This window comes from Rhincodon typus, chromosome 1, assembly GCF_021869965.1.
Source record: "Rhincodon typus isolate 14 chromosome 1, sRhiTyp1.1, whole genome shotgun sequence".
Taxonomy (NCBI): Eukaryota; Metazoa; Chordata; class Chondrichthyes; order Orectolobiformes; family Rhincodontidae; genus Rhincodon; species Rhincodon typus.
In genome coordinates this window covers 174,820,457-174,842,223 of record NC_063332.1, presented here as the reverse complement: position 1 = coordinate 174,842,223, position 21,767 = coordinate 174,820,457, and the positions used below count along the sequence as shown (strand labels likewise).

At 46.3% G+C, this 21,767-nt stretch overlaps 1 protein-coding gene across 1 annotated transcript in view; it reads left to right on the top strand.

Annotated features, from left to right (window-relative positions):
* Nucleotides 1-21,767, top strand: part of slc4a4a (solute carrier family 4 member 4a) — a 192,188-nt gene that overhangs the window by 75,965 nt on the left and 94,456 nt on the right. The window contains exons 8-10 of the mRNA XM_048612755.1: nucleotides 8,617-8,730; nucleotides 11,147-11,321; nucleotides 13,912-14,045. Coding sequence (XP_048468712.1) covers nucleotides 8,617-8,730; nucleotides 11,147-11,321; nucleotides 13,912-14,045 — 423 coding nt within the window. The remainder of the gene's footprint in view (nucleotides 1-8,616; nucleotides 8,731-11,146; nucleotides 11,322-13,911; nucleotides 14,046-21,767) is intronic.

Genomic DNA, 21,767 nt, shown 5'->3' with positions numbered 1-21,767 from the left:
CCCTGTGACAGTGTGGCGCTCCCTCAGCACTGACCCTGTGACAGTGCAGCGCTCCCTCAGCACTGACCCTCCGACAGTGCGGCGCTCCCTCAGCACTGACCCTCCGACAGTGCGACACTCCCTCAGCACTGACCCTGTGACAGTGCAGCACTCCCTCAGCACTGACCCTGTGACAGTGCGGCACTCCCCCAGCACTGACCCTGTGACAGTGCGGCGCTCCCTCAGCACTAACCCTGTGACAGTGCGGCACTCCCCCAGCACTGACCTGTGACAGTGCGGCACTCCCCCAGCACTGACCCTGTGACAGTGTGGCGCTCCCTCAGCGCTGACCCTCCGGCAGTGCGGCGCTCCCTAAAGAGTGTGGAGGTGTGGAGGCCTGACCTTTCAGCCTAAGAGCAGGAATATGCCCATGTGGGGCCATGGCTGACAATGTTTAATAGTGTTTGCACGGAGCTGGTCGAGGAGTAACATTTGTTGAGCTTCAGTCCGAGGCTGAAGTGTTCATTTCCTAATTCTGGAGAAGTGTGTTGTCAGGTCAGATGTAAAGGGTCACTCTGAGCTGGATGTGATTACAAGGGCAGATTAAGGAACGAGTTTCTTGAATCATACTTTGTTGTACAGCTGCATAAAGAAGTGGGACAGTATCATTAATGTTGAAATGCAATGCTTGCCCACACAACATCCCCTAAACCCTGTTTGTGTGCAAACAAATTAGCTGCAGCTCCACTGTGGTTTGGCCAGCACCAGAGAGTTTGCTGTTCCTCTTCCTTTAAAACTGCTTTAACTTAATGACTCCTTTAGAGATAGGACAAGGCAGCAACATGTTTGTTCTAAATTGAAACCAGCCCTGAACTGACCCTGGAGGATGTTCATCTGACCTCTGGAATACTGGCTTGCAGCTGCAACTGTCACACGCTAAAACTTGCTTTAAATATCAGAACGTGCACAGCTGCTCTGCCCCTTGCAGAGTCTGTTGTTGCCTCGAGATTAGTTCACATCGTGTCTTGTTACTCCTCCCTCCTCATGCTCACTTACCTACCCTGACGCATGGTGTAGCAAAGACTTGATCCTCAAACTGATGCCCTGGTTTCCAAATACTTCCCAAATCGACTCATGGCTCCCTGATTTTGTCAATTCCTCTATTTGAGTGCTAACCAGCTCTCTCGGGACACCTTTCATTCCAGCCTCAGTAATACATCCCATTTCCCTCCCTCCACAGCTCCCAATCCCCTCCCTCAGACCTCCTCACCTCCCTCTCCCTCAGCCTCTCCACCTGTCTCTGTTAAGACACTTCTGAAAGATAACCTCTTTGACTAAGGTTCTCGTCACTTTTTAAAGTTTCATTTGTAGGATGTGGGTGTAGCTGGCTGGGCCCAGCATTTATTTCCCATCCCCACTTGCCCTTGAGAAGGTGGGGGTGTGCTGCCTTCTTGAACCGCTGCAGTCCATGTGCGGTAGGTTGATCCCTTAGGGAGGGAATTCCAGGATTTTGACCCAGTGACAGTGAAGGAACAGCGATTATATTTCCAAGTCAGGATGGCGAGGGGCTCGGAGGGGAACTTGCAAGGGGGTGGTGTTCCCATGTATCTGCTGCCCTTGTCCTTCCAGATGGAAGTGGTCGTGGGTTTGGAAGGTGCTAAGAACATAAGAACATAAGAACTAGGAGCAGGAGTAGGCCATCTGGCCCCTCGAGCCTGCCCCGCCATTTAATAAGATCATGGCTGATCTTTTTGAGACTCAGCTCCACTTACCCGCCCACTCACCATAACCCTTAATTCCTTTACTGTTCAAAAATTTATCTAGCCTTGCCTTAAAAACATTCAGCGAGGTAGCTTCAACCGCTTCACTGGGCAGGGAATTCCACAGATTCACAACCCTTTGGGTGAAGAAGTTCCTCCTGACCTCAGTCCTACATCTGTTTCCCTTTATTTTGAGGCAATGCCCTCTAATCCTAGTTTCACCTGCTAGCGGAAACAACCTCCCTGCCTCCACCTTATCTATTCCCTTCATAATCTTATGTTTCTATAAGATCTCCCCTCATTCTTCTGAATTCCAATGAGTATAATCCCAGTCTACTCAGTCTCTCCTCATAATCCAACCCTCTCAACTCTGGAATCAACCAAGTGAATCTCCTCTGCACCCCCTCCAGTGCTAGTATATCTCTTCTCAAGTAAGGAGACCAAAACTGCACACAGTACTCCAGGTGTGGCCTCACCAGGACCCTATACAGCTGCAGCATAGCCTCCCTGTTTTTAAACTCCATCCCTCGAGCAATGACAGACAAAATTCCATTTGCCTTTTTAATTACCTGCTGCACCTGCAATCCCACCTTCAGAGATTCATGCACAAGGACACCCAAGTCCCTCTGCACAGCAGCGTGTTGCAATTTTTTACCATTTAAAACATAGTCCATTTTGCTGTTATTCCTACCAAAATGGATGACCTCACACTTATCAACATTGTACTCCATCTGCCAGACCTTTGCCCACTCACTTAGACTACCTATATCCCTCTGCAGACTTTCAGTGTCTTCTGCACACTTTGCTCTACCACTCACCTTAGTGTCATCTGCAAATTTTGACATACCACACTTAGTCCCCAACTCCAAATCTTCTATGTAAATTGTAAACGATTGAGGTCCCAACACTGATCCCTGAGGCACACCACTAGCCACTGACCGCCAACCAGAAAAACACCCATTTACCCCTACTCTTTGCTTTCTACTGGTCAACCAATCCTCTATCCATGCCAATACATTACCTGTAATACCGTGCAACTTTATCTTATGTAGCAGCCTTTGGTGTGGCACCTTGTCAAATGCCTTCTGGAAATCTAGATACATCACATCCACAGGTTCCCCATTGTCCACCATGCAAGTAATGTCCTCAAAGAATTCCACCAAATTAGTTAAACATGACCTACCCTTCATGAACCCATGCTGGGTGTTCCCAATGGGACAATTTATATCCAGATGTCTTGCTATTTCTTCCTTAATGATAGATTCAAGCATTTTCCCCACAACCGAAGTTAAGCTAACTGGCCTATAGTTACCTGCTTTTTGTCTACTTCCTTTTTTAAACAGTGGCGTCACATTGGCGTACTGCCTGAGGATCTTTGGTGAATTTCTGCAGTGGATCTTGTAGATAGTACACACTGCTGTTACTGAGCGTCGGTGGTGGAGGGAGTGAATGCTTGTGGATGTGGTGCCAGTCAAGTGGGCTGCTTTGTCCTGGATGGTGTCAAGCTTCTTGAGTGTTGTTGGGGCTGCACCCATCCAGGCAAGTGGGGAGTATTCCATCACACTCCTGACTTGTGCCTTGTAGATGGTGGAAAAGCTTTGGGGAGTCAGGAGGTGAGTTACTCGCCACAGTATTCCCAGCTTCTGGCCTGCTCTTGTAGCCACTGTGTTTATGTGGTCAGTCCAGTTGAGTTTCTGGTCAATGGTATATCCTGTCCTGTCCAAATGTCCTTATGTGATTCACTGTTAAACTTTGATTGGAAACCTGGCTGTGAAGTGCATTGCAATGTTTTACTACAATAAAGCTGCTAAATAAATGCAAGCTATTGTTGTGAGCAGTTATCAGTGAATCAGAGCAAAGCTGAAATGAATCAAACCTTTGCACTCCTTCCTGGATTACACTCTAATCCAATTTGATCAGAAATGGATTCTAAACATTGCTGACTGAGTAAAAACAAAAGAAATGTTTGTCATTAACCAAATTCATTTGACAAGGCTCAACTATATTTTTATACTGTTGATCTGCACTTCAGAGCAACAACACTGCAGAAGTAATGGATCAGTTTGAAGGGCTTTTGGGGCATGATAAGGTGCTATATGAATGCAGAGTTGTGATTTTTTTTTTTGGGCTGTTGCTTGACCCTGTTATTTTGAGGTCGTGAGATTTGGAAGCTGAAAAGCCAGTGCATTTTCAATTTGTGTTGATTCCCTGAACAGAACCCCATCAATAAGAGTCAAATAAATAAGAAGCCCCCTCCCAGTTGCTCGTGCTGTGAAGCATCAGACTGACAATGCAGTTCTTTCTCAGTCCGTGCAGAGGCCACTGATAACAATCAGTCAAGAGTTCCACCAGCAGTTTCTGAGTTCAAGAAATAACAACTGCGGTGTGCAATTATATAGCACCTTGAGTACACTCCAAAGTGTAGGTCCTAGAAGGGTGGCACAATGACTCAGCGGTTAGCGGTGCTGCCTCACAGCACCAGGGACCCGGGTTTGATTCCTATCCAGAGATGTGTACAAAAACAGAAGTTGCTGGAAAAGCTCAGCAGGTCTGGCAGCATCTGTGAAGGAAAAGCCAGAGTTAACACTCTGGGTAGGAGGGTGAATAGCTGTTATTGGGGACTGTTAGTGAGTAACAACAGGTAGTATGTAATTAACCAGATTGTTATCAATTCCTCTGTCTGTCCAACTGCTCTTCTCTCTCTTTGGGCTCTATCCCCACCTATCATAGAACATAGAACATAGAACAGTACAGCACAGTACAGGCCCTTTGGCCCACGATGTTGTGCTGAAACTTTACCCTAATCCTGAGGTCTATCTAACCTCCACCCCTACTTTATACTATCATCCATATGCCTATCTAATAGCCTGAATTCGGTAGGTTGTTCACAGACTTGCTGCTCTCCTTATGACCCATATCATTTTAGGATTGGCAGTGGCACGTTCAAATGTGAGCACTTGAAAAGCGGTCTCATAGCACAGAGTAGTGTCCCTGCCCCTAAACCAGAAGACCCAGGTACAAGTCCTACCTGGCCCAGAAATTCAGAATAAACTCATTTATCAAGAAATTATTTATGAAGTCACAGGGAAGGACAAACAGTTACTATGATGCAGAAACAAATTGGTGGTGGAAGGGGAGTGAGCATTATTGCTTTAAATTAAATGTTCTCTGTATGATTATGGTGTAATTAGTTTGAGGGCAGCACACTGGCTCAGTGGTTAGCACGGCTGCCTCACAGTGCCGGAGACCCGGGCCCAACCCCAGCCTCAGGCAACTATCTGCGTGGAGCCCACACATGCCCCTGCATTCCTGCGCGGGTCCCCTCCGGGCGCTCCGGACTCCTTACCCCCGCCTGCCCCCACCCTATCTTCTGTGTATAAACCAACATTTTCCTAGCTAGTCAGTTCTGAGGAAGGGTCACCGGACCCGAAACATTAATTCTCTTCACAGATGCTGCCAGACCTGCTGAGCTTTCCCAGCAACTTCTGATTTTGTTCTTGATTTACAGCATCCGCAGTTCTTTTAGTTTTTATCCAGGGATGTGTAGGTTGTAGATTAGTCATGGGAAATGCATGGTTACAGGGATGGGGTGGGTCTGGGTGGGATACTCTTCAGAGGGTCAGTGTAGATTCGATGGGCCGAATGGTCGGCTTCCGCACTGTAGGGATTCAATGAAAGTGCTTCACAGAGTGTGCAGTCAGACAGAAGATTGATACAGAGTTTTTGGACTAAGTCCAGAAGCGGGAAAGTTTCCAGGACAGCAACCTGTGCCCATCAAAGTTGAAAGAGCCCAGTCAATGTCTGACAATCAGACAGCTGAGTGGCTGCGCCACATTAGGAAGTCCCTGCCACCAACAGCTGAGACTGCCAGTCCCAGAACTTGACAGCAATGCCCCATCCACTGAAACCAGAAACCCAAGATTTCCCACACACCAGCTAAGTGTGGTCTGGAGGGGTCCCACAGGGGTGAGGGTCAATGGGAGAGAGGGATTCAGGTGGCTCAGAAACTAGGCTGGAAGGGTGGCTTTCAGTGGTCACCATTGCCCTTCTGCTCTCCCTAATGCCCCCTCCCTAAATTGTGCTCAGATTGATGTCCTCCTGACTCCCCAACCCTCCAACCTGACAGTCTGCCCCCATTGAGGAGATTAGCCAACTTTTCCTCCTCCACCTACAGCAAAATAATTGTATATGGAGGTGGGGAGTGTAGGATGAGGCCCTTAAATCCTCATTGACTTCAGACAGGGAGGATGAATTTCCACTCAGAGGGGAGTAAATCTGTGGTATTCTTTACTGCAGAGGGTCGTCAAGGCTGGGTCTTAAGCATAGTCAAGATTCTTAATCAGTGCAGAGAATCAAGTGTTATGGGGAACAGGCAGGAACGTGGAGTTGAGGATTGACAGATCAACCATCTCATGGAATGGTGGAGCAGACTCAATGGGCTAGAATGGCCTTCTTCTATTCCTGTGGCTTATTGAAGGAATTCAGGTGGGAGTGAGGTGAGATGGTGAAATGTGGCTCACTAATATTTTGGGGTTTTTTTTGGTGCTGACTGGGAGCTTTGAGCCCAGTCTGCTGGCTCCAAACAGCACCTTGTAGGGAATACTGCTTCTCAACCAGAGTTTCATTTAGAATCATAGAATCCCTACACTGTGGGAACAGGCCCTTTGGCCAAACAAATCCACAGCGACCCTTGTAGCATCCCACCCAGACCCATCCCCCTATAACTCACCTAAGCTACACATCCCTGGACACTATGGGCAATTTAGTATGGCCAATCCACCCTAACCTGCACATCTTTGGACTGTGGGAGGAAACCCACACAGTCACAGGGAGAATGTGCAAACTCCACACAGACAGTTGCCAGAGGCTGGAATCGAACCCAAGTCCCTGATGCTGTGAAGCAGCAGTACTAACCACTGAGCCACCATGCCACCCAAGAAGCAGTAAGCTGTAGGGTTCAAGCCCACCACCATTGCCACCTTCCCAGCTGCAGGCCCATGGACTCTGGGCCACGACCTGTCGGCCCTCTGAGAGAGGTTCAGAGGTTCAGCCATAGAGGAGAGAGGAAGGGAGGGGAGGGGGAGAGGTTTAGACAGAGGCTCGGGGCCCCAGCAGCTAAAAAATACCCTTGGAACGGTCAAATCCAGAACCTCCCTCACCTTTTTCAATGTATTCTTTTGGGTAACCAGTCAGAACTATCCAATGGTAATTGCTGCCTAAGACTGTAGATTCACAGTTATGGTGCAGAAAGAGGCTATTGAGCCCATCATGCCTGCACCAGTTCCATTCCCTAGCGCCAATCTCCAGCCATTTCTCCATATACCTACACACCATTTCTATGCAAAAACCACCCAACACCCTCTGAAATGCCTCAATGGAACCTGCCTCCCCCACATTTCCAGGCAGTGCATTCCAGACCCTAGCCACTCGCTGTATAAAAATGATTTTCCACACATTACCCTTGCTTCGTTTGCACATTGTTTTAAATCTGCACCCTCTTGCTATTTTCTTTATGAGCAGGAACAGCTTCTCCCTATCAAGATAAGATAAAATATTTTGGCTTTTAAACATTAATGGCTGGAGGTGGTATTGCAAAAGTTTGGAACTATCTTTCTGTCTATATTTTAATCTTTTATGAGCTATTCCAGTTGCAGCCAGTTTAAAATAGCGTCTTTTTGATATCATCACAAGATAAGGGTTTTTTGTTAGAACTTTCACCGTTGATAAAATAACTCCCTTCTCTGTGAAGAGATTCAGACTGGCTCCACATTTGTAAACGTGGTTCTGTTAATCAAAGCCTCTCTTTAATGCGATGTTGACTCAGTATCTCCCCACACACTGCTGGTGGTCTTTAGCAGAGGTGACGAGGGTCTTGCTGTTATCTGGGCAGTCAGCAAGAGTCTACCATCCCCTGTTTTCAGGAAGGGCTGCTGGATGAAGTGGCAGTCAGGCATGGGTAACTGGGCAGCAGTGGTCCCTTCCCCAACCCATCCCAAAGCCAGCCAATCAAAGACCCTAGACTGAGCTTGACATTCCTCAGTGGCATCACTGTGGAATCACATGGCTGTGGTCAGTACTGTGGCCACTCGCTGGTTGAACTGGTGAGCAGGTCAGTGATTTAATTTGATTTATTATTGTCACATGTACTGAGATACAGTGAAAAGTATTGTTTTGCGCGCTAACTAGACAAACCATACCTTCCATAAGTGCATCGGGGTGGTGGGGACGGGGGGTGTGGGGGCGTGGTGGGGTAATAGAACAGAATGCAGAATAATCGTGTTACAGCTACTGAGAAGGTGCAGAGAAAGATCAACTCTATTATATGAGAGGTCTGTTCACAAGTCTGATAACAGCGGGTGTTCTCGAATGGCAGGAGGGGTCCAGCAGGTTTGGGGAGTGGGGTGGGGGTGCTCACAGGGGAGGAGGGGGTTGACATCAAGGGTTGTCGGGTGACTTCCAGGAAATCCCACGCTTCATTCCCTCACTTCCCGATGCTGGTTCCTTCAAGCAGCTGGGGAACCCAGTCAGATACCAGCCTGCTAACTGGGCAGGGTGAATATTGGTGCCATCAGGATGCGCTCACTAAGTGATGCTTAACTGTTCGTGTTAAGTTGTCAATTGGCAGCAAGATAGGAAGTCGACCACGAGCTTTCCCAGAGATCCTTATTGAGGTGGATGGGTCACAGCCTCTAACCCTCCTTCCTGATTAAATAAACCTAACTCATCTCGCCCTACGTTCCAGCCCATGGGCCTTGACCTCTGAGACCAATTGAAGAAGAACCTCTTACCCAAAAAAAAACACAAAAACATTGGTATTAAACCTGAGTGCAGCAGTTTGAAGGTTATTATTTCAGTGTAACACTTTCCTTTTAAACAGAAAGAACATGTTTGCCGGAGGGGAAGCTATTCAGATGAACGGAGACATGCTTCATGATGGGGGACACGGAGGTGGTGGACATGAAATCCCAGATGAACTGAAGAAAACTGGAAGGTACGAAGCACAGGTCCATCACGTTGATAATTGTTTAGCTGCTTTTATTTTAATTCATTCATGGGATGTGGGTGTCACTGGCTGGGCCCAGCATTTATTGCCAATCCCTAGTTGCCCCTTGAGAAGGTGGGGGTGAGCTGCCTTCTTGAACCGCTACAGTCCATGTGCTGTAGATAGACCCACAATGCCCTTGGGGAGGGAATTCCAGGATTTTGACCCAGTGGCACTGAAGGAACGGTGATATATTTCCAAGTCAGGATGGTGAGTGGGTTGGAGGGGAACTTGCTGGGGGTGGTGAGAGTGACACGGTGGCTCAGCGGTCAGCACTGCTGCCTCACAGCACCAGGGACCCGGGTTCGATTTCAGTCTCGGGTGACTGTCTGTGTGGAGTTTGCACGTTCTCCCCGTGTCTGTGTGAGTTTCCTCCGGGTGCTCCAGTTTCTTCCCACAGTCCAAAGATGTGCAGGTTAGGGTGAATCGGCCATGCTAAATTGCCCGTAGTGTCCAGGGATGTGTGGGTTAGCTGAGGGAATTGTGGGGTTAAAGGGATAGGGTAGGTGTGAGTCTGGGTGGGATGCTTTTCAGAGGGTCAGTGTGGGCTGAATGGCCTGCTTCAATGCTGTATGAATTCTATGGTGTTCCCATGTAACTGCTGCCCTTGTCCTTCTAGATGGATGTGGTCATGGATTTGGAAGGTGCTGTCAAAGAATCTTTGATGAATTTCTGCAGTGTACTGTTACTTTTAATTATTTCCATGAGCATTTAAAGATTTTTGCAAGTATTTTGCAGCCAATTCAGTCAGTTATTAGCACTTGTTAATTCTGAACAAAATTACTCGGGAACAGGAGGAGACCCATCTGCCCTCAGGCTAGCTCCTCTATTCAGTTGGATCACAGTGCCTGGTGGCATTTAAATTCAATTAATACATTTTCCAATAAATGCTAGTCTCTAATGGTGAGCATAAAACTGTCATCGATTGTTCTAAAAAAAACCCATCTGATGCATTGATGTCCTCTGGGGAAGGAACCTGCAGATTCTGGTCGGGCCTACGTGTGACTCCAAACCACAGCAATGGTATTGATTCCTAACTGCCCTCTGAAATGGCTGAGCAAGATACTCCATTCGAGGGCAATTGGGGACGGGCAACAAATTCTGACCCAGCCTGTGATACCCACATCCCATGGAAAAAAATTTAAAAATGCCCATTTACCCACCTTGATTCAACGACCCTGACCATCCTTACCCAATGAAACCCATCCATCTCAGTTTTCATGTTTTCAATTGACCAACAACATCAACGGTTTTCCGGAGGGCGGGAGAGCGTTCCAGATCTTCGCTGCCCATTGGATGAGGAAGTGTGACCCGATGTCAGCCGTGGCTCGGATATTAACGTGACGACACCTCACCTCGGACTGCTCATGAGGACATTGAGAGGCTACCCTTCAGTCCAGGAGGTGACTGGCATCTCTGGTGGCACAGAGAGAGTGCTGCACTATCAGAGGTGCCATCCTTCAGCTGAAACATTGACCTCGAGCTTCTGTTATTGGTCGATCGGGCGGATGTCAAGGATGCTGAAGTAAAGGCTGACCCCTGTAGGGGGACCTTGGTCACTGCATTCCTTTCCACATGCAAACAGACAGCCAAGAACAATATCCTTAACCACTGTGGTTCAAGTTTGAGATGGACCGGTTATAAGGGACACAGGGATAATGTGGGAAAATGGCGCTGCAGCAGATGGTTAGCCACAAACTAGTCTCATTGGTGGAACTGAGAATGGCATATTTGTGCTCCACTTTCCTCTGTCCCTAATAGTTGCCAGAATTAGCCTCAGTTCCAACTCCAGGAATTAACCTGTTGACTGCCAAGAGGGAGAGATATGACAAAGGCTGTTATATAACAGATCCCTGAGGGGGTGGCTAGTCAGGGTAAATGCTGACAGAATGTTTCCTCTCATAAGGGAATCTAGATCCAGAGGAGAGACTGTTTCAAAAATAAGGGTTCTGTCAGAGAATGAGCAGGAATTTCTTTTCTCGCAGTGTCGTTAGCAGTTGGAAGACACTCTGTCGCGGAATATAGTCAGGGCTGAGTGAGACAAGTTTTTCAGTGAGAAAGGAGTCCAAGGTAGTGGGAAGGAGGAAGGGGTAAGATGGACAGGAAGATGGAGTTGAGACCACACCCAGACCAGCCATGATTCTCTTGAATGATGGAACATTTAGGAGAGGGGCTGAATGGCCTGCTCTTACTCCTAATTCTAATGATCTTTTATTGATTATGTAACCTTGTATTCCCTGATCCTTTGTTTTTGAATGTCTGGAATGTTGGAGCACCCTCTAGGGACTAATGGGCCCTCCTCAGCTTTGTCCCTTAAGGAATGTTCCGATGAAATGTTCTCACTTTCCCCTTTCTGGTTCCTCAGGTTGTTTGGTGGTTTTGTGGCTGATATCAAAAGGAAGATCCCATGGTTTGCCAGCGATTTTTATGACGCACTGAGCATCCAGTCACTTTCTGCCATTCTGTTTATCTATCTGGGGACTGTGACCAATGCCATCACCTTTGGAGGTCTCCTTGGGGATGCTACTGACAATATGCAGGTTTGTTCTGGCTACAGACCCACTGTCTCATGTGGAGGCACTGCACTGACTATCATTCTCCTTCAACACATCACCCCCAGAAATACAAAACAGGCCATTCGGCCCAACTCTTCTATTCTAGTGCTTATTCTCTCCATCAACCTCCTCCAATCACACTTCACCTCACCCCATCAGCATACTCTTCCCATTTCCTGTTTAGGTTAATCCAGTTTCCCTTAATCTTTGTCCTCATACTCCCTATGGGAGTAAAATCCATACTCCACCCACTGTCTCCTGAATTCCCAATTGGATTTATGAAAGATTCTCTTCGTTTACGATTCCTGGTTCAAGTCTCACTGATAAGTAGAAACACTTTGTCACTCCTTTCGTGCTCCATCACGTCATTCGTTACTTTTCTCTTCACACGATAAAAGAGCGACTACCCGCTCAATCTTTCGTGATGACTGTCCCCTTGCAGTTCTGGTATCACTGTGGTCAATCATTTCTGATCTTCTCCATTGCCTGTTTTGTAATCTGGGGATCACAATTACTCTCTGTTCTCCAAGTGAAGTTCATGTAAGTTTAACAGAACTTCTCCTGTGTTGTAACTCTCTAAGAAAGAATTGCAGGTGCTTGTTTTGCTTCGACAGTGACCTTATTAAACTGCCTCGTTACATTGAGTAATTTCTTTTATCAGTTTTCCAAAATCTCTTTGATCCTTTTCCACAATTGATTCAGACTTTGCAAAGAATATTCTAACATAGAGGTGAGCCATCTTTCTTCATTAGATACTTGTCAGCAGCATAGAAGGTGAGGGATTGGAAGGCTAATGTGTTTGTAAATTTAGCTCACAGACTCTGTATGCAGACAGCCATGGTGAACAGTGAGAAAAACAGACTGGAGGAAAGTGTACAACTGTGTCTCCCAGTAACAGGAGCACTGGCCTTCCAGAAAACCAGTCAGTTAGAGTTTGCTGGCCACACAAATCTTGGGAACGCAGGAAACGCTGAAAGGGACAGAAACAAGATAGACAGGTTCTTAATTAGTAAAGTGATCCAGGGTTAGACCGTAGACTACAAGCCAATAAAATATAAGAATAGAATTAGGCCATTTAGCCCATCAAGTCTGCTCCACCATTCGATCTTGGCTGATATATTTCTCAACCTCATTCTCCTGCCTTCTCCTCATAACCCTTGAATCCCCTTCCCAGTCAAGAACACATCTATCTCTGTCTCGAGTACACTCAATGACTTGGTCTCCACAGCCTTCTGTGACAATGAGTTCCACAGGTTCACCAGCCTCTGGATGAAGAATTTCTTCCTCATCTCAGTTCTAAAGGGTTGTGCCTTTCACTCTGAGGCTGTGCCCCCGGGTCCTGGTCTCTCCTACTCGTGGAGACATCTTCTCCATGTCCACCTTATCTAGGTCTCTCAATATTCTGTAAGTTTCAATGAGATATGCCCTCATTGTTCTAAACTCCTTCCAGCACAGATCCAGAGTCCTTAAATGTTCCTCATATGACAAGCCCTTCATCCCCGGGATCATTCTTGTAAACCTCTTCCGTACCCCCCTCCAAGGCCAGCACATCCTTCCTTAGATACGGAGCCCGAAACTGCTCATAATATTCCAAATGCGGCCTTATACAGGCTCAGCAGTACATCCCTGCTCTCGTATTCTAGCCCTCTCAAAATGAATGCTAACATTGCATTTGCCTCCCAACTGCCATCAGAACCTGCATGTTAACCTTCTGAGAAACCTGAACTAGGACCACCAAGTCGTTTTGTGGTTCAGATTTCTGAAGTATTTCCCAATTTACAAAATAGCCTGCACTTATTCTCTTCCTACCAAAGCACATAACCCCACACTTTCCCACACTGTATTCCATCTGCCACTTCTTTACCCACTCTCCCAGCCTGTCCAAGTCCTTCTGCAGTCTCTCTGCTTCCTCAGCAAAACCTATCCCTCCACCTGTCTTTGTGTCATCTGCAAACTTAGCAACAATGTCCTCGGTTCCTTCGTCCAGATCATCAATGTATGACATGAAAAGTGGGTTGCAGGGATAGGGCAGGAGAATGAGGATGAGAAACATATCAGCCATGATGGAATGGTGGAGCAGACTGGATGGGCCGAATGGCCTAAGTTTTTCATCTTATAGGTAGACTTCGGGAGGGCACAGGCAGGCTGGTAAACTGGACAGGCTGGTGGCGGATTCAACGTAACAGCAAGAAACTTGAACCGATGTATCTTGGAAGAAAGAGCCAGAAAAGTCAAAACTAAACAAACTCTGCAAAACCAGAGCGTGTCTGTGACCTGGAACCTGCTGTCTGAAAGGCCAGTGCCAGCAGATCGTAGTGAAACACGCTCAAAGGGAGTAAGGGAAGTGTCGATACATTAATGAGGAAGCTCGTTAGTTAGTACAAAGAAAGGAATAGAAGGATACTGAAGAACAGCACATAATCCAGGAAGGGAATTGATGGGCCGAGTGGCCTGTTTCTGTGCCGTAGTAGTGCTCACCTAAACTTTCTGTCAGATTATAAACCCCTTTGAAGGGGATCTGAGGACCACATATCTGATGGAGTTTTTTGACTCTGATTTCTCGTGCTATCCCCAGGGTGTACTGGAGAGTTTCCTGGGCACAGCAGTTAGTGGAGCTGTCTTCTGCCTTTTCGCTGGGCAACCACTCACCATCCTGAGCAGCACAGGCCCAGTTCTAGTCTTTGAACGTCTCCTCTACAGCTTTAGCAAGTAAGTACAACCACAGTATAAACCAACTGGAGCAATTTTATAACAAGGTCTGAGAGTGTGCACAAATCATGAAAGGCAACGCGAAAAGTTAATAAAAAGTTTTCAAGGAAGACCCAGAGAGTTATGGAATTGATGAAGTTGGGGTAAAACTTTATAAAACACTGGCTAGCTGTTGGCTGGAGCTTTCTGTGTAATCTGTGAGCACTGCACTTTAGAGAAGATGTGAAGGCCCTTGAGAAGGTGCAGAGGAAATTTACTGCAGTGGTACCAGGGGCTGAATGATGTGGAGAGACTGGGCTTGCACTTTCTGGAGCAGAGAAGGTGACGGAGAGATTTAAATGAGGCTGAAATTAGGTGGGGCTCAGATAATTGGGGAGGAACCGGAAGGACTTTCCATTTTACATCAATGGAATTTTACTGGAGTTATCTCAACCTGGAAAAATAATGGGCAGATGGAATAGATTTCTTGTGATCTGCTGAATGTCACTGAGCACTGTGCCCTCATTTCTTCATCAATGTGTCACAGCCACCTTCAGTTTGTACCACCTCATAAAGTGACAGAGCTCAGGAGGCCATTCAGCCCATAATGTCAGTGCCAACTCTTTAAAGAGCTCTCCCCTCCTCCACTTTCTTCCCGGAGGCCTCCAGAGTTTCGTTTTCTCGATGTTTCCCCTTTTGAAAGCTCCCTGTGAGTCTGCTTCCATCGCCCCTTCAGGGAGCTCATTCTAGATCATTGTGAGTCACTGCCCCAGTAAACCTATCTCAACCCCCTGCCCCCTCACCCCAACCTCCGTATTCAATCACCAGCCTCAGGTATCTGACCCTTCTGATGGAGCAGACAGTTTCTCCTAATTTACCCAATCAACATCCCTTTGTGATTGGACCAGACAGCGAAGTGTGGGGGACAGAAGTGAGGAAGTTATGGGGAACGTGTGTAAAACGCTAGCGTGGCATCTATTGATGTCCAGCCCTGGGCACCTTATAGTCTCGTAGTCGGGGACACCTGAATTGTCTGGGTGGTTCTCTGCCACCAATCCTGCCTCTTTAGTTAGTCTATGTTGCTGGTACTAATGGGGAAGATTCAAAGTCTTCATGGAAGAGAGCATCAGCCTTGATAAACTGAAGAGCTGTTTGCATTACGTCTGAGATATATAGTGTCCTCTGTGAGACCATAGAGTAAGCTTCTGGAACATTCTGATACACAACCTAAAGAGACTGGTTAGCGTCTCCCAGGAGTGCTTCTTTATATCCTCTAATGGACGGAGCTTAGCTCATGTCAGTTAACCCTTTCAGGTGCAAACTGTCTATTACAACACCCAGCACTTTCGAAAGGAAATAAAGATTTTAGAGAGGATGCAGAAAAGATTGATTCTGCAAGGTAAGAGTCTGCATAATGAGGATAGATTGGAGAAACTAGGGCCATGTTCATCGGAGAAATAGCGATGATGAGAAAGATTTGACACAGACTGGACAGAGCAAATAAGGAGAAACTGGAGAAGTACACAAAATGTTTACGGTAATTGGAAAACAAAAGCGAGGGGACGTGAGGCAAAGGCTTTTTCTAAGGTGTGAGTTTGGAATGTGCTGCCTGACATGGTAGTGGAGGTAAATTCAATCATGGCTTTCTGAAAGGATGTGGATAATTATCTGAATAGCCTTTACAGACATAGTACAGGCACAATGGGCCAAATAACCTCCAGCTGTGCAGTAATCATTCTGTTCAGATCTTGAGAATATTGGAGCAGTGGTTTGGTTTTTACTGTTTGATCTACCTCACTAACCAATTGACACAAGATTCAGCCTTGCATAAGTAGTGCATGCTTAAATAAATGTCTATTTTTAAATGATCTTTTAAAAAAAAAGTTAGCATCTGCTGCTACCCAGTGCTAATCAGAGGGGGTAAAATCTGCTCAGCGAGTTGAAAATTAATTAACTTTCAGCAGGCGGCTGGCCAGCAGAGAATGTAACACTCAGATCAGTTATTTTCCTCACTGAAACAAGGGAATTGCATTTGTATAGCGCCTTTCACAATCTCAGGATGCCCCCAAATACAAACAAAATACTATGGATGCCAGGAATCAGACAGAAACACAGAACGCTGCTCTGAGGAAAAGTCAGGTCAGACTTGAAGCGTTAACTCTGCTTCCCTCCTGCACAGACGCAGCCAAACCTGCTGAGTTTCCCCAGCATTCTCGAAGTCTGTCTCAGGATGTCTTCAATTGATTTACAGGTAATGAAGCACTTTTTGAAGTGTTTCGGCTTTTGTAGGAAATGCAGAGCCAATTTTAACATCTCACAGACAGCAGTGTGATAATGACAATATAATCTGCAGCGACCAATTCCTGCTTTCTCTTGTATGCAACTTGTGCTGTAAGCCGGCATTCTGTGAAAAGGGTAACGTTTAAGGAAAAGAGAAATCTAAGGATTTACTACATTTGACTGTTCCACAACATTAATTCCATTCAGTTCTGCCCATCAGTAAGGTGAAGTATCTCAGTTGGCCATTCATGACAATTTAGGAGTCACACAAGTGCAGTTTTGGGTTACTGTCAGATGGAAAAGGAGACAGAGATAGAGCAGACCTAATGTTCGGCTGCTTTTAGCTGTACTGCTCAAGGAACTAGAAAACACAAGTTCTGTGTAGCTGGGCTCAGGAATGCCTAAGAGCAGCTGTGTAAATCTATGTACTACAGTCCAAGACCAATTGAATAACTCAGTGTACTGTAGACTCAAAGTAGTCCTAGGACCTATGAAGGGCCTGAAAGAAGCCAGTGCCCAATTAATAATTAGTGCAGGAGGGAGTAGGGGTTGAAAGCCTACAACACTTTTGCTTCATGCAACTGAGCGCGTTTAGGGCAATAATTAGGGGCGATAATGGCTTACAGTTGTTGAAAAGGTGGAGTTGGTGCCTATGAGTAAGTACTGGAGTGTAGTTTCCAATAATCCAGGGGAATGCAGAACAGCAAGTGGACAGCAGAATATGAGGCCTTGGAGCTAGTATCTGATGGAGTGGCTTTGGAGGAACCTTTAAGGCCAGATCATGGAAAGTGCAGAATCGTGATCCCTTGTGAAGATTTAATGAGATTTGGTGACTCACAGTGTCACTAAAGTCTTTGGGTTTTGCTGGGAAACGCAGCAGACCTGTTATTTGCTGTTTGATATATTCTGTGGGATGTTCAACCACCATTAGTCTGTTACACATATTTGCCTCATGTTAAAGTTTGAATGTTAGAATTAAGTCATATTTTCCTTTGTACAGTCTAAACCCTTTTTTTTGTTGTTGATCATCTTTGCATATTGTTTATTTATTCTAAGTGATTTATTCTTAACACTATGAAAGAAACCTGGTTGAATTGTTTCTACAACTAATTCAGATACAGCCCAAAACCTCTATAATTGGCCACATCGCAGCCTGAGTAAATGTGAATTTATTCTTACCAATGGAGGAGTGAGGTTGGAAAGGAAACATGTCCTCTGTCATAAAAAACTGACATAACAGGAAGTGCTGGAGACCCTCAGCAGTTCTGGGAACATCTGTGGGGAGAGAAACAGCAGTTCAGATTGATGAGCTTTTACTTGATGTACACTAGGACCCTGGGGAGCACCAAGGATCAGAGAGACCTTGGTCTACACGTCTGTCAGTCCCTTAAGCTAGCGAGACAGGTAGATAAAGTGGTTAAGAAGGCATATGGATACCTGCCTTTATTGGCCAAGGCAGAGAGTTGAAAAGCAGGGAGGTTATACTAGAACTGTATAAAATATTGGTTTGGCCACAGCTAGAGTATTGTGTTCAGTTCTGGAATCCACATTACAGGCAGGATGTGATTGCACTGGGGAAGGTGCAGAGAAGATTTAACAGTATGTTGCCTGTGATGGAGAGTTTCAGTGACGCAGAGAGATTGGACAGACTGGGGTTGTTTTCCTTGGAGCAGAGGAGACTGAGGTGGGGACGTGATTGAGATGGATAAAACTCGGAGGGGCATGGATAGGGTAGACAGAAAGAAACATTCCCCTTAGTGGAGGGATCAGTGACTGGGGGCATAGATTGAAGGTAAGGGCCAGAAGGTTTAGAGGGGATGCGAGGAAAATCTTTGTCACCCAGAGGGAACTCTGTAGCTGTAAGGGTGGGAGAAGCAGAAACCCTCGTCACAGTGAAGAAGTATTTAGATGTGCACTTGTGATGCCAAGAATATGGCCCAATTGCCGGGAAATGGGATTAGAATAGTCAGGGGATTCTTTCTGACTGGCACAGACTCAATGGGCCAAAGGTCCTTTTTCTGTGTTGTTGCTCTCTGTGACTCTTTCTGTGTACAGTACAGGAGACCTTGGCCTGGTTTCTGTTCTTTATCTTCCTCCTTCATCTTGTGATCCTTGCTGCAAAGAGACAAGTGTCTCAGGATGTGGTTGTGGGTAATGTTATTGCTGGCACTGACGGCACACACCTTACCACATGCACACCAGACCACAGCTTGGAACTGAGCTAAAGTGAACATCACTGCCACAGTCAACAATGTGACTGTTGGTGCAACGATCAGTTCTGTTGGCATCAGTGGCTCTGTGTGACCTGGCCAGCTTTCTGTGCTCCTCCTGGGTAACCTGTTATGTTGTTTGCCAATCAGTTGTGCCAGCCTGGAACTGGGCATAGTGGCCTGATTCCCTGTCCAAGAATATAACAGATGTAACTCCAAGAGAAGCAAAGACTGTCTTTCTCGCCAGCACAGCGGAATAAAGCAAAAAATACTTCCGGAGCTGAAAATGAATTTGCTCAACTGCATATGGAGACACTTTTGGATTGTTGGGAATTAGATCCCTCTGTCCTCCATCCAATTCTATTGTTTCCTGTGGGCAATGACCATATAGTGCTTATGTCACCATAATCCACAGACCCAGATTAATACTCTGTGAATGCGGGTTCAATTCCTACCAAGACAGCCAGTGGAATTTAAATTCAATAAATCTAGAATAAATCTTAATCATGGTGACCACGAAACTATCATTGATTGTTGGAAAAACCCATCTTGTTCACTGAGATAACAAGGTGTAGAGCCGGATGAATGCAGCATTTCTGAAGAAGGGTCCAGACCCGAAACGTCAGCCTTCCTGCTCCTCTGATGCTGCTTGGCCTGCTGTGTTCATCCAGCTCTACACCTTGTTGTCTCAGACACCAGCATCAGCAGTTCCTACTATCCCATTGTGTTCACTAATGTCCTTTAGGGAAGGAAACTGCCATCCTTACCTGGTCTGGCCTACATGTGAATTCAGACCCACAGCAATGTGGCTGACTCTCATCTGACCCCTGAAATGGCCGAGCAAGACCCCTAATTCAACTGGGCTCGTCAAGGGGCAACAAGGGCTAGTAGCAATACCCAATTCCTTGAAAGGAGTTTTTAAAAACATCTTATTCCATCCCTTCAGTTAGGAACTTGGAAACTGGAGTAGGCCATTCAGCCCCTCATGCCTGTTCTCACATCCCTTAACACCTTTGCTTAACAAAATATATCTCTCTCACATTTAAAATTAACAAATGATCCAGCAACCACTGCTGTTTGTGAAAGAGAGTTCCAAACCTCTCTCACCCTCTGTGTGTAGAAGTACTTTGTACCATCTCTCCTGAACCCTCTGGCCCTAATTCACAGACTGTGCCTCCAGTTCTAGAATCGCCAACCAGTGGGAATACTTTATCTTGATCTACCCTGACATTTCCTGTTAATATTTTGAAGACTTTGATCAGATCACCTCTTAACTTTCTAAATTCTAGAGTAAACACAACTAATTTGTATAACCTGTCCTCGTAACGTAACCCCTGAAGTCCAGGTATCAGTCCTTTGGTCCACAACAAAGACAAGCAGTTCTTTGGTGTTGACTAATTTCTGAAGATTGATAATCCTGAGCATCAGGGATGCCAACTTCCACTTTTCCTCCCTTAGTTGCTGTGAAATCCTTCATCTGTGCCTTAATACGGAAGAGTTGACTTAACCGCACGCCCCAGCCCCAGCGCTGGCCATTCTGCCCTATTCTACCCTCCATATTGAATTGGTGGTGGGGGTGTGGTGTTTGTGAGACACGGGGACATCACTGCTCCACATCAATGCTCCTTCTCCTTCCCACTGGGTTGACCAATGGGGCACCTAGGGAATCATAGATATAATTTTACTATTTAACCATTTTGGTTTCACAGTCCTCTGTGGTTCCACCACCCATCAATCTGGACTTTGTCTGTGGTTTGAGACAGGAAAGCAGGGTCTAGGGAGGACCAAGGAGTGGGTTCACGAGAGGACCCATTGTTTGGAATGAGTGGTGGCTCCCTTTCGGAATACAATGGCACCATTGCACTGTTAACAGATACAACACTGGCCATTTTAACGTAGGCATCCAACCCCTGCCCCGGCCCATTACAGAGGGAGAGTCGAAATCAGCCCCAGGTCAGAGCGAAAGGAAAGCTGGGCGAGTGAAACCACGGAGATCCCAAATTCCTCAATACCTTCAGGGTGAAGGGGCTGATAGAGGAATGCTTCAGTCAGATATTTGCGCACTCCTGGAGTTAAACGAGAGTGGAGATTCTTTTAGTTAAGGGGTCCATTGTCACTGTGCAATCTTAACTATTGACGTTCAGACAATGGCTCTTTCAAATGTGAGAAAACGTTGCCTTTGTCATTTCCACATTTGTTGGGAGAGAATTCCATTCTCGCACGCACTGATAGTATCTGTGACCAAATGTGATGATGGAGCGACTTCCCAGGAAATTATAATAGGCCTAGCCTTTTCCACAAAATGTTTCAAGTTGTGATTCACATGGGTCCCCCGATTTAACTCCTGGCTGTAAAATAATGCTCAATTGTCCTGTGTTTTCCCACTCACTGCCTATGCAGCCCGCAGCATATGAGTATCTTTTTGAAGGAATCTGTTCTATCTATACCTTGTTTGACACTGAGAAACCTGCAAATAGTGTAGAACAATGTTGTAGCCTCAATTTTTCTAATTCTCATCCTTGTTTTTGAACCTGTCCCTATCTCTTTAACCTCCTCCAGTGCAATAACCCTCCAAGATCCCGCTGTGTCTTCAGTTGCCTGGGCCCTAAACTCCAGAATTCCTTTCTTAAAACTCTCACGTCTCTCTCCTCCTCTTGAACCAAGCTGTCAGTTAACTCTGCTTATATCTGTTTACAGGCCTTATCACATTTTGTTACACAGTTGCTGGTGTGAAATGTCTTGTGACACTTTACTAATTAAAAGTGCTTTATAAACACAACCTCATGAATTGCTGCTCCCGATGTGGTCTCCTCTACATCGGTGAGACCAAGCGGAGGCTCAGAGACTGCTTTGTACAGCACCTGTGCTCTGTTCGGGACAAACAACAACACCTCCCAGTCGCGAACCACTTCAAATCCCCCTCCCAATCCCTGGGCGACATGTCCATCCTGGGCCTCCTCCAGTGGCACAACGACGCCACCCAGAAAGTGGAGGAGTAGCTCCTCATATTCCGCTTTGGGAGCCTACAGCCCGATGGTCTCAATGTGGACTTTACCACTTTCAAAATCTCCCCACCCCCAGCCTCATTCCATGACCAACCTTCCGTCTCATCCCTGCCTCCTTGATCTGTCCATCTTCTCTCCCACCTATCCACCCCTCCCACCTCACTGACCAATCCCCACCTACCTGCACTCACCTATCACCATCCCACCTACCTTCCCCAGCCCCACCCCTCCTCTCTCTATTTATTTCC